We start from the raw sequence: 13,270 nt of genomic DNA, 5'->3' as shown, positions 1-13,270 counted from the left end.
TTCCCAAAACTAAAGGAAGAAACCACAAGAGAAATTCATGTTAAATTCATGGCAAATGCAAGATGTAGAGAACAACTCATTCCTTGGTTGTCTATCAACTTAGCCATCAGTTTCATTGATTAACCTTTTTGGAAGCAAGCAGTATTTTGCTGGTATGACTAGGTAAAGATGGTTTAAAGACTGCCCCCTGTTCTTGAAGATATAAAAGATAGATTTAATCTATGCCTTCCAGCTCCAGTGTTGGGACCAGAAAGGTTGATGACACCAGAGGCTGCAGGCAGGGGCCTGGCCAGAAGGTGGAGAATTCTCAGTTGACTGGTTTTCTGCAGTAGGATGGTTTTAGCAAGACATTCTCCAAGCTTGCGCTCTATCTACTAAATTATTTTTAAAAAACAAACAAACCCAGTATTTAGAATCAATGTCATTTTATCATGTAATTGTGATTCTATAAGCACTAATTTCATCAGTTGTTCAGGGATTTTCAAATTGATACGCTTGTTCTAGTTAAGGTTTCTGCCTTGTGTAAAAGAAAAAAGAGGGGCGCCTGGGTGGCTCAGTTGGTTGAGCATCTGACTTCATCTCAGGTCATGTTCTCATGGTTCATGAGTTTGAGCCCCACATCGGGCTCACTGCTGTTAGTGCAGAACCCGCTTCAGATCCTCTGTCCCCCTCTCTCTCTGCCCCTCTCCAACTCATGCTCGCTTTCTCTCTCAAAAATGAATAAACATTTATTTAAAAAAAGGAAGAGTTGATAAAATATCAGCAGTTTCTATAAAAATTATTTGTTATGCTATAAATATGATTAAATGTTCATACCCTTACAAAACCCCACCTAAGTAAAACCTAATAGCATCAAGTGGGTTTTATAAACACTTCCGGTTTCCCTTTACGAGGCTCCATGTCACAAAGGCTCTTGTCACAGCAAAGAAGCAGAAATATATTAATACTCTGGTTGTCCATCTGGATTACTATATTTAGTAAAATATGACAGAAATAATGGGAAAAGTATTGGGGTTGGAGAGACTGGAGTTCAAATCCTACCTCAATGGGCAAACTCGTTTCTTAGCTTTGGTTTTCTCAAAAATAGGGATAATACCAACATTACAGGGGTGCTGTGAGGAATAAAATTAATATAAGTAATGTGCCTAGTTCTAAGTCTGAATCAGTAGGAATTTACAGCAGTTTTTTTATGCCGGGAGAGGGCCAGAGGCTGCTGACTATCAGAATAGATCACATTGTGAGTCTACAGAAACTGGAAAACCCTGCCACTCACTTTTCCAGCCTCTTTTATTTATTTTTTAAATGTTTATTTGTTTTTGAGAGTGTGAGCAGGGGAGGGACAGAGAGAGAGACACACACACACAGAATCTGATGCAGGCTCCAGGCTCTGAGTGGTCAGCACAGAGCCTGATGCAGGGCTTGAACTCACAGACCGCAAGATCATGACCTGAACCGAAGTCAGATGCTTAACCAACTGAGCCACCCAGGCACCCATTCCAGCCTCTTTCAGAGTTAAAGGTTAGGCCTGCAAGTTAGACGTTGAACTGGGGTTTAGAGGTCGAAAAAGCAGGAACAGCAAAGAATCTTTTTTTGATGACATCAGAGGGCCTGGAGTAGACCAGAGTCTGTGCAGCAGCTCTCTGAGCAGTGGTGTCTAATATTCAGCCAGGGTTGAGGAGCTGCTGTTACCAGGACATGGTGTGAATCTGGATATGAGTCTGGATGCCTGGGCTGGCCAGCCATCTTGGTGATTCTATGATCTACCCAAATATTCTTTTCATAAATTCCTTTTCTACTTAGAGCTAAATTGTAGCTTTGACTGAGCAGAGGAAGAGAGTAGAGAATAATAAGGACCTATAGAAAGCCAACACTTAAGGAAGGCATTGCAGAAAGACAGAAAGAACCAAGGTCCTTGATGGCAACACTTGCTGAATCAACCAACTCCAGAGCCTGTCCTTCCTCTGTACCTCTTTATTATGTGAGATGATAAGTTCCATTATGGCTTAAGCCAGTTTGAATCAGGTTTTCTGTTACTTGCAGCAGTAGAAATCCATAGAGATAGTGCTTCATAAACCATAGTTATAATTTTTACTACTATCTCCCACCTACTAGTGATGTTGGGAGGAGTAAGTTTATCTAAGCAAAGGGAATTGCCTAGGGCCTGACACACAGTGATCCTCCAGCAATGTTAATTCCTTTCTAATTTTACCTGTAGTTGTTGAATACTGATGCGTAAGTCAGATTCATTAAATCCATATGGAATATTCCAACCAAGAGGACCAAATTTCTTTCTCTCTTGCACCAGGGCATGAAAAAAACAAACTCCAAACAGCAACTTCTCCCATGCCTTTAGTATAAAAATTATGCAACAAGAGAAAATTTTGATCAGATTTCCATTAGTAAAATGAGGGGAATCAACAGTATTTTTCATTATATGAGTCTATGATCATATATTTCTGCAAACTTCTATATAAAAACAATGCATACTATAAAAACTATTAATCTTATGACTCAAAACCTCCAAAGCTAGACAAACTGCAATATTAAACTTGATTAAAATGCAAAAGTTCTACCATTTGCCAAAGCAGTAGCTACTAATACTTTGGTATTGTTTAGATATTTACAACTTCAGTAGCTCAATGTTATCCTGTAGCCTCACTGGCATATGCTCACTACAAGTGAGCGAACATAGTCATTATGATAGGAATAAACCCGAATACATAGTTCCTGATTCTATGACTTTCCATGTGGAGGTCACTTTTGAAACCCTTGTTTATGCTCTCCTGGCATCTTCATATGTGTTGGTGCTCTGGAGGATGGCCATCTACCTCTATGAAGACCCCCTCCCCCACCGCTCCAAGTAAATTTCAAGTATGCTACCTTGATGGTTTAAGTTAGATCATTTCAAACATAGCTCCAAATGCAGTAAAAATCCTTCCAACTACCTTGATATGATGCAGTAGTAGAAATTATTTTTATAATATTAAAGTACAAGCACAGGGGCACCTGGGTAGCTCAGTTGTATAAGCATCAGACTTCTGCTCAGGTCAAGATCTCGTGATCTGCGGTCAGTGGGTTTGAGCCTGACATCGGGCTGTGTGCTGACCCCTCAGAGCCTGGAAGACTGCTTTGGATTCTGTGTCTCCCTCTCTCCGCCCCTACCCTGCTTATGCTCTCTCTCTCTCTCAAAATAATAAACATTAAAATTAAAAAAAAAATACAAGTACACCATGGCATTACTGAATAACTATATTCCTGAAATGTACATAAATTAAAGCATATTTTAAATAATACTGAAAGAAAACTGTGGTGAAAGTTTTTTTTTTTTAAATGTTTATTTATTTTTGAGAGAGAGAATGCAAACAGGGGAGAGGCAGAGAGAGAGGGAGACATAGAATCCAAAGTAGGCTCCAGGCTCTGAGCTGTCAGTACAGAGCCCAATGTGGGGCCTCAAACTCACAGACCGTGAGATCATGACCTGAACTGAAGAAAGACGCTTAACTGACTGAGCCACTCAGGTGCCCCTGTGGTGAAACATTTAATAGGGGAAACCTTTTGGCAATGAGAGCAATAACCTAATTTATGTGTATTTCCCACATATTTTCACACAATGGAGTTTTTCTTAAGGAAGTCATAATCCCTCCACATTTTTGGTCTGTGCTTATGGGCCAGAAACGGTCCTGTGGTATGAGAGAAATCTTGGGATTTCTTGCAGGAGCTCAAACCCTAGATGGGGATCAGACATCATACCACCTTTCCATTTTATTAAGCTCTTTTCCTAGCTAAAACACCAAATATCCTCCTTTTCTCCCAGACTTTCAAATAAATTTATTGCTCAGAACTAGGGGCATGCAGAAGGTATGAAGCAGAGAGAAACTAGCTGGCTTACAAAGAATTCAATTCTTTATTTTCAATTCTATTATTTTTTTAGCTCAAATAGGCCAGTGTGATAAATGGCATGTTGGGGTGAGGGCAGGGAATCAATTTCCCTTAGTATTGACGTTTCCTTCCATGTGCAGAGACCTCAGTGTAACACTTCTGGATTTTCCCCATCCTTGCATTAATCACTGCAGGAGAAGGGACCTATCTGGTTGATAAATTAGGGAAAAGTTAACCAGATATGCTTTGCTCAGCTTTTCCCTCTTCGTCTTAGAAGTGAGCTTCCCTTGGGGAAGAAAATGTTCCTCTGTTCTCACTGAGGGTGGATAAGTCTGTTTAATTCTATTCAGTGATGCCCCATTTGTTCACAGGTATCTACTACATCTTCCAACCTAGTTTATATCAGTAACTAAGGTTAAAATTTGGTTCCGGGGCGCCTGGGTGGCGCAGTCGGTTAAGCGTCCGACTTCAGCCAGGTCACGATCTCGCGGTCCGTGAGTTCGAGCCCCGCGTCAGGCTCTGGGCGGATGGCTCGGAGCCTGGAGCCTGTTTCCGATTCTGTGTCTCCCTCTCTCTCTGCCCCTCCCCCGTTCATGCTCTGTCTCTCTCTGTCCCAAAAATAAATAAAAAACGTTGAAAAAAAATTAAAAAATAAAATAAAATAAAATAAAATTTGGTTCCCTTGAGGTGCCTGGTGGCTCAGTCGGTTAAGCGTCCAACTCTTGATTTCGGCTCAGGTCAAGATCTCATGGTTGGTAGGACTGGGCCCCACTTGGGATTCTCTCTCTCTCCCTCTCTCTCTGCCTCTCCCCCACTAACGTGCATGCACATGCTTTCTCTCTCTCTCTCCCTCACTCTCAAAATAAACTTAAAAAAAAATGGTTCCCTTATGTTTATACTTCTTCCTGTTTCTTAGTGGTTAAGAATGAAAAAAAAAGGTTGATATTTACTAGGACTCCTAAGTCCCCAATACCATGTGCAAATTACATGAGCACACTGGAAAGCATTATTAATATGTCAAAACAGTATCACTAGAATTTAAGTTCCATGATGGCAGATTTGTGGGGAGGTGTTTTATTTTATTCTCACTGCTTTATATCTAGTACCTGGGAAAGCACCTAACACACATTTTGTGGAAAGAAAGAATAAATGATATGAAAATAGATTGCTACTCTTGGGTCTTAAACTCATTATTGGATTTTGGTGTACTAACTAAGATATGTTCATTCAGTCAACAAGCATTTATTTAAATGTCTACTCTGTGGGAAGCAGAGCACAAACTGCTGGGAAGAAAATGATGAACAAGATAGGTACAATATCAGTCTTCCCAGAAAATGCCACAGCTTAACATTATTAAATATTTATATTACCATATTTTCTCACTTTAAAAACACATTTGAAAAGCTCCAGAAGCTGAACATTACCAGTTCCTTTCCCTGGCATCCACTGAAAAACTGAGAATCAGAAACGGGATCAGTGAGATATGATTGGAGGAGATTTAGCCGAAGACCTGTGGGAGGCTCATTAGTCATTTTTACTCCATTCTGTAGGATGGTTACTGGGAACTAAAGACAGAATAAACAGAGCATTACACAAGATAAGCAGCTTGAATCCCCAAAATTCAAACACTAGTTGGTTAAAAGTGCGTATGAAAGAGGACTCCAGAAATATATATATTTTTAAGTTTATTTATTTTGAGAGAGAAAGAGGTGGGGGAGGGAGGGGCAGGCAGAGGGAGAGACAGAGTCCCAAGCAGGCTCTGTGCTGTCAGCACAGAGCCTGATGCAGGGCTCCATCTCACGAACCATGAGATCATGACCAGAGCTGTAATCAAGATTCAGATGCTTAACCACCTGTGCCACCCAGGCGTCCCACTCTAGAAATATTTTTTAAGACCTCTTAAGGTTAAGCATTTAAGGCTTGATTAAGATACACAACGTTGGGTGCCTGGGTGACTCAGTCGGTTGAGCGACCAACTTCAGCTCAGGTCATGATCTCGCTGTCTATGAGTTCAAGCCCCGCGTTGGGCTCTGTGCTGACAGCTCAGAGCCTGAGTCTGCTTCAGATTCTGTGTTTCCCACTTACCCTGCCCCTCCCCCACTCATGCTCTCTCTGTCAAAAATAAATAAAAAAATAGAAAATAAAAAAAGATATACAATGTAGGGTTGCCTGGGTGGCTCAGTCAATTAAGTGGCCAACTCTTGATTTCAGTTCAGGTCATGATCCTAGGGTCATGGGATTGAGCCCTGTGTTGGGCTCCACTGGGCGTGGAGCCTATTTAAGATTCTCTCTCTCTCTCTCTCTCTCTCTCTCTCTCTCTCTACCCCTCCCCCACTTGTGCCCCACTTGCACATGCTTTCTCTCTAAAGTAAATAAATAAATAAACTTGGCAACTTGTACAGAGCATATTGTGTGTTAAAAAAAAAAAAAAAAGTTACATGGGTGCCTGGATGGCTCAGTTGGTTAATCATCAGACTTTGGCTTGGGTCATGATCTCACAGTTCATGGGTTTGAGCCCCACGTTGGACTCTGTGCTGACAGCTCAGAGCCTGGAGCCTGCTTCAAATTCTGTGTCTCCCTCTCTTTCTCCCCTACTCCCACTCTGTCTCTCAAAAAATAAACATTAAAAAAAAACGTTACACAATGTAAGAGATGACTAAATATATGTACTAAACTCCACATGAAATAAACATACTTTTGGAGAAGGATAACTTGTGAGCCAAAGCCTAAAGGATGGATTACAGACTTCAGGAGTAAAATCTTCACATATTTTTTCCAATACGGGCATCCAGGAGACAGCGAGGTGACAATTCTGTAGGCACACCCAAGTTCCTTCTTCTATCGCTGCTTTAATCATTTTTGTTGCAACTGGTCCTTGTCCTTGTCCCAGTGAAATAGCATGAAATTTATTTCTAGACATCGCTTTATCATTTGCAAATTTCAGCAGGCCTAAGAGAGCACAAAACATAGTTCCACTGTTTACTGTAAAATCATGAAATATACCTTATGTTTCAGTGTGCAGGCACATAACTGGAAGATTCCAGTTGCTTTTCCTTACATATACCAGATTTACTAACTGATCTACGATCATGTAAGAAATGGACATTGAGCAAAATGGATCATTTATAAGTTCCTAGAAGTTTGCAGGGGGTAGACTTACTGGCCATGGGATCTGCTCCTGGAGAGAGCACAAAAATTAAAGGAATGGTACAGTTTGAGTCCAAGTAACTCTTTGTCAAATCAAATGGTGGAGGCTCCACAAACTTTTTCCCCAGTTTATCAGTTACATAATTTGTTATAGCTGGAGTTATCTGTTAAAGAGAGAAAAGATATGATCTTTAGGTTAATTTTCATTTCACATAACAATTTTGATTATTACTGGAAATTAACAAAGAGTACAATTTGTCTATAACCTCTCCCACTCACTCCCTGCCCCTCCCCTGCTCTTGTGCTCTCTCAAAATAAATAAGCATTAAAAAAAAATGCTCTCTTTTGCTTTTCAACAGATGTGGTATTTATGAGCCAGCTTCAATCTCGCTGATGAGGACCATATTCTAGGGGACTTTACTAGCATGAAAGAAAGAACTTGAATGTCTGGATGATCTCAAAAACAGACCTGCCCTGCCAGTCCTCAGGCATTTGCTCTGGGCTTACTTAAGAGAGACAGAAAGATTAACTTCTATTTTATTTAAGCTACTGTATTTTAGGTCTCTTTGTTACAGTGGCCTAGTCTATACCCTAACACTCATAATAAAAAAATACAAATTATAACTATACTTAAATGCCATTTTTTGCCTTTCAGATGGTTATGTTAAGGGACAAAGATAGTCTCTGTGTATTGACCCTTAGATTGTTTCCTTCTTCATAGCAGGCTGAAACCTATTAGTTCAAAAGCCCACTGACACCAAACTAAAATTTTTAGATATTCAATTATTGTAAACATAGCCCAAATAAGCAGATTTTTAGCCATTTACAGCCTGCCTATTTGCACCCAACATCTGCTAGCTATGGTAAATCCTAGGATATAAAGACCCCCAGCCACTGTAGCCCTTCAGAGCTCTGATCCAGGGACTCCAAACCATAGTGCTGTTGATAAATGCTACCAAGACCCCACACAAGCCTCTTCTCCCTTCCCCCAAGGGAGTTTCTTTGCCATCTTCCTCTTTGGAGTTGTGGGACCCCCACCCCCCAAATCCCAGCATCTGGAGAGACTCCTGCTATGAGGGGCTTCCACCTCTCAGCATGCAAACCTGTTCCAGCATCGTCCAGCATAGCTCTTGTATGCTACTGCCACCTTACGTCCATGTCTTTTCCCCAATCGGTCCCCAGATTCCTCAACCCCCTCGCACAGATTAGCAAAGATACAAAAGTTTGCCAGCATTCTGTGCGGGAAAAATTATGGGTTAAACTGATATTCTCATACACTGCTGTGGAAGAGTAATCTGGCCTTTCATGATGGGCAATTTGGGAATGTCTATAAAATTACAAGTGGGCAAATCCATGGACTCAGCAATTTTATTCCCAGGACTTTATTCTGAGAGAGAGTTGCACATGGGAGAAATGACTTTTGAATAAGGTTATTTATTGCAGCATTTTTATAATTGTAAATGTCCATCAATAGGAACTGGTTAAAGAATTTATGGTGTACACTTACAATGAAATAGCATGTAATTGTAAAAAAGAATGAGAAAGCTCTTTATAAACTGAGAGAGGAAAAAGCAACATGCAAAACAGTGGATATGCCTATTTGTGTTAAAAATAAATGGACAAAGAATTTGTGTGTATGCATATTTATATGTGCATAAAGGGGAACAAGAAGCAGATAACATTAACTGCCTGAGAGAAAGGATGCCAACTGACTGGGAGGTGCAGATTGGAGGTCTATCTTTCACTGTATTCACGTATTCTTGTGATTCAAACACTGTTTCAGTTTTGAGCCACAAGAATTAATTTAAAATAAAAGAGTGAGGGGCACCTGGGTGGCTCCGTTGGTTGGGCGTCCGACTTCGGCTCAGGTCATGATCTCACAGTCCGTGAGTTCGAGCCCTGCGTCAGGCTCTGTGCTGACAGCTCAGAGCCTGGAGCCTGTTTCAGATTCTGTGTCTCCCTCTCTCTCTGCCCCTCCCCTGTTCATGCTCTGTCTCTCTGTGTCTCAAAAATAAATAAATGTTAAAAAAATTTTTTTAATAAAATAAATTAAAATAAAAGAGTGATATTCATCAACAGTAGCAGCAGAAAATAAGTAGAGAGGTATTAGATATCATCTTCTAAATGCCAAACAACTTTCTAAAGTAACACTGTAGGAATTTGGTGGAGGGAGGAGAGATCATCACAGACTTCTGCAGTCCTGGCATAGATGGGGGAAAGGATGGATCTTCTATATGAGAAATTTTGAGAAGTTGTGAGCAATTCTGTGGGTTTAAACAGTGGAAGTTTCTCTTTTTTTCTTCAAATGTTTATTTATCTTAAGAGAAAGAGCATGTGTGCACAGGGAAGAGGCAAAGAGAAAGGGAGAGAGAGAATCCCAAGCAGGCTCCATGCTGTCAGCACAGAGCCCAACACGGGGCTCCATCTCACCAACTGTAAGGTCACAACCTGAGCGGAAATCAATAGTCGGATGCTTAACCAACTGAGCCACCCAGGCGCCCTAGAAACAGTGGAAGTTTCAAGAAGATAAGAATGGAATGGCAGAAAAGAGGTATTATTAGCCAAGGTAACAAGACTATCAAGCTGTACTTCTGTCATTATTCTATAGGTATTGAAAGGCCACTGAAGGGTTTTCAAAAAGGACCTTGTAATGATGTAATAGATTTTTCTTCCTTTCTTTAATAACTTCACCTGGGCAAAGAGGAAATCTTTTTTATCCTTTTACTATTAACACTATGTATAATTTCTATCTAGCACAGATCTTCAGTTGTACATCTTAAGGGAAGGGAGATACTGAGTACACAGAGACCTTGCCCGTCATTAATCTATGCACAGACCAGGGCCAATGTTCCCTGAGATGATGTAGCTGCAATGAAGCATGATAATTTTCTGTAGAAAAAGTACCTTGTTCCAGTAATTTAATATAAAAAAAAAGTTATGACTTTTGTATAAGATTTTGATCCTTTATATAAGATACTCTAGGGAAGAAATTATGGAAACTTGAACAGACCTGGAGATAAGCTTTGTGGTAGTTAATTTTAGGTGTCAGCTTTGTTAGGGCATAGTACCCAGATATTTGGTCAAAAACTAGTCTGGCTGTTGCCATGAAGATATTTTTAAGATGAGATTAATCTTTTAAGTTTATTTATTTATTTTGAGAGAGAGAGAAAGAGAGAGACAGCGTATGGGAGGAGCAGAGAGAGAGAGAATCTCAAGCAGACTCCACACTAACAGTGTGGATCCCAGCACAGAAGTTGAACTCATAAACCATGAGATTGTGGCCTGAGCCAAAATCAAGAGTCAGAGGCTGAACTGACTGAGCCACCCAGGCCCCCTGAGATTAATTTTTAAATCCGTGGACTTTGAGTTAAGTGAATTACTCTCCGTAACGTGAGTGGGCCTCACTCAATCAGTTGAAAGGCTAAAGAGAAAAAAGACTGTCTTCCACTGAGGAAGAGGGAATTGTGCCAGCACACTGCCTTTGGACTCGAGCTGCAATATTGATTCTTCCAGGTCTCCAGCCTGCAGATTCTGGACTTACCAGCCTCCACAATCATGCGAGCCAATTCCTGTCAATCTCTGTTTCTGTCTCACCTATCCTATTGGTTCTGTTTCTCTGGAGAATCCTGACAAACAGAGGCTTTAAATGAACTTAGTTTAATTTGATTCAGTTCAACTCAATTCAGTGACATTTACTGAGATATCCTATTATCTTCTAGGCACTGTTTTAAGTCCTGGAGATATTGAGCAAAATAAGACATGGGTCCTGACTTCCAGAAGCTCAGAGTGTAGTGGGAGACACTGACAAACAAACCGATAATTATTGTATATTCCAGTGTGGTAAGTGCTGTAATGTGTAAGCACAGGTTCCCAAGCATGGCAGACTAGGCAATTACCCCATACTTGGCATTGAAACAATATCTCCATTGGCCATCAGGGAGCCATTTCTGTGGAGTGCAAATTAGGCAAGAGTTTCCCAGATGCAGAGCTAATCATTCCTAAGTTTCTAGTGAACAAGGGAAGCTATAGGCGATAAAATAATGAATATATCATTGTTTTGGCCTTAAAGAGACTATTGTCCAATGAAAGGAACATATATATACATACAACTATTGGGTAGGAAATAATGAGGTAAGTTTTAACAATGTACAAAGGTCTTTGAAGTTAAAATAAGAAGAAATACTCAGGAGTCAAGTAGTTATGTAAACTTCTGTTTGAATCTACTCAGAGCCTAAGTGAAGCATTAGATAATGCTCCTTGTGAAGCTCTACTAAAAACATAAATGTAAAAAAAAAAAAAAAGAAAAGGAAAGGAAAAAAGGAAAGAAAAGAAAGAAGGGATCAGTGCAATTCTTTCAATATCTCATTTTATACATGGAGCTCAGAAGGGTGAGGTGACTTTCTCAAAGTTCAAACTACATGTATAAACATAGTTTTTGGTTTTCTGCTTAAAAGTTTTTCTTTTGAGGGGTACCTGGGTGGCTCATTTGGTTAACCATCTGACTTTGGCTCAGGTCATGATCTCATGGTTCATGGGTTCAAGCCCCACGTCAGGCTCTGTGCTGACAGTGCAGAGCCTGCTTGGGAATCTCTCTCTTTCCCTCTCTCTCTCTCTGCTCCTCCGCCACTCATGCTTTCTCTCTCTCTCAAACTAAATAAACTTAAAAAAAAAATAAAAGTTTTTCTTTTGTAACACCATAATCGCCTTTCTTGAATGTGTGAAAATCAGAACTAGCCTGTTTAATTCACCAATAGAAAGATTTTTGTGTCCATTAGCCATCTGTATGTCTTCTTTGGAAAAAGGTCTGTTCATCTCTTCTGCCCATTTTTTACCTGGATTATTTGTTTTCTGGGTGTTGAGTTTTGTAAAACAGTATGGAGGTTCCTCAAAAAGTTAAAAACAGGACTACCTACCATCCAGCAATTGCACTACTCAGTAAAGGATACAAAAGTAGTAATTCAAAGAGATACATGCACCCCACCTCCATGTTTAACAGCAGCACTATCAACAATAGCCAAATTTTGGAAAGAGCCCAAATGTCCATTGACTGATGGATGGATAAAGAAGTTTGGGTATACACATACACACACACACACACACACACACACACACACACACACACACACACTGGAATATTACTCAACCATTAAAATGAATGAAATCTTGCCATTTGCAATGACATGGATGGAGCTAGAGAGTATTATGCTAAGCAAAATAAGTCAGACAGAGAAAGACAAAACCCATATGATTTCACTCATATGTAGAATTTAAGAAACAAAACAGATGAAAATAGTTGGGGAAAGAGAGGCAAACCATAAAATAGACTCTTAACTATAGAGAATGGAGAGTTGCCGGAGGGGGTGGTGAACAAGGGAGCGGGCTAAATGGGTAATGAATATTAAAGAGGGCACTTCTTGTGATGAGCACTGACTATTGTATGTAAGTGATGAATCACTAAATCGTACACCTGAAAACTAATATTATACTGTATGTTAACTAACTGGAATTTAAGTAAAAACTTGTTAGAAGAAAAAAAGATTTTTGTGCATGTTTAAACTAATAAAATTATGACATGTGTAAGATTTTCTAACATCTTTTACTTCCAGCCAATATGGTCCTTTCTGCTAACAGGGACCAGATTTACCCTCCCACATAAACAACAAAAATGGGCAAAATTAAAAAAAAAACAAAAACAACCATTTTCAGACACTGGGCAATTCAGACAACAGGTGGTAGAGGACTTTGATCTCTGCCAAAGAGGAAACATACAAGGTGAGTTTGCTTAGGCTTTCTTCTGGGAGGTACATTTCAGCCTGTGGAACAGGAAAAGCCATTAAAAAGCAGAGCAACACAGTGTTGCAGAGTTGGGAAGACAGGAAACTCTTAAACTCTGGTTTAAGGAGGGAGGCTACTGGAAGTTACAGAGTTCAGAGTAGAAGGGAACTACCCAGAATCTGCCTAACAGTACCCTTGTATCTCTGCTGAATGCTGTGGTGTGGAAGCATAGGCCAAGCAAAGAGTGGCTGGGAAGCTATGAACTAGGGATCTACAGAGCTACCAGAGTTCATGCAAGGCCGGGAATCATTCAGGTTCCCAACCGCCATAGTGGAGAGCTCTTGGTGATCACTGGGATATTCAGTAAAGTCCCCAGCAGGGTCACAATTTAGTAGTGGAGCTAAATTATCTGTTGAGCTAAACTCTCTGTCGAGAAAAGGCTATTCTACACTTGTGCTAACAATTTTTT

The 13,270-nt window shown here is 40.2% G+C and overlaps 1 protein-coding gene across 2 annotated transcripts in view; it reads right to left on the bottom strand.

Moving 5' to 3' along the window:
* Positions 1–13,270, bottom strand: part of DNAH12 (dynein axonemal heavy chain 12) — a 219,043-nt gene that overhangs the window by 16,734 nt on the left and 189,039 nt on the right. For both annotated transcript variants that reach the window (XM_086697846.1, XM_086697845.1), the window contains 4 exons: positions 7,040–7,190; positions 6,575–6,828; positions 5,304–5,444; positions 2,210–2,347 (listed from right to left, as the gene is read on the bottom strand). In XM_086697846.1, coding sequence (XP_086553972.1) covers positions 2,210–2,347; positions 5,304–5,444; positions 6,575–6,828; positions 7,040–7,190 — 684 coding nt within the window. The remainder of the gene's footprint in view (positions 1–2,209; positions 2,348–5,303; positions 5,445–6,574; positions 6,829–7,039; positions 7,191–13,270) is intronic.

This window comes from Puma concolor, chromosome A2 (assembly GCF_028749965.1).
Source record: "Puma concolor isolate L17-30 chromosome A2, mPumCon1.1.hap2, whole genome shotgun sequence".
Taxonomy (NCBI): domain Eukaryota; kingdom Metazoa; phylum Chordata; class Mammalia; order Carnivora; family Felidae; genus Puma; species Puma concolor.
This window is presented reverse-complemented; position numbering and strand designations above follow the sequence as displayed.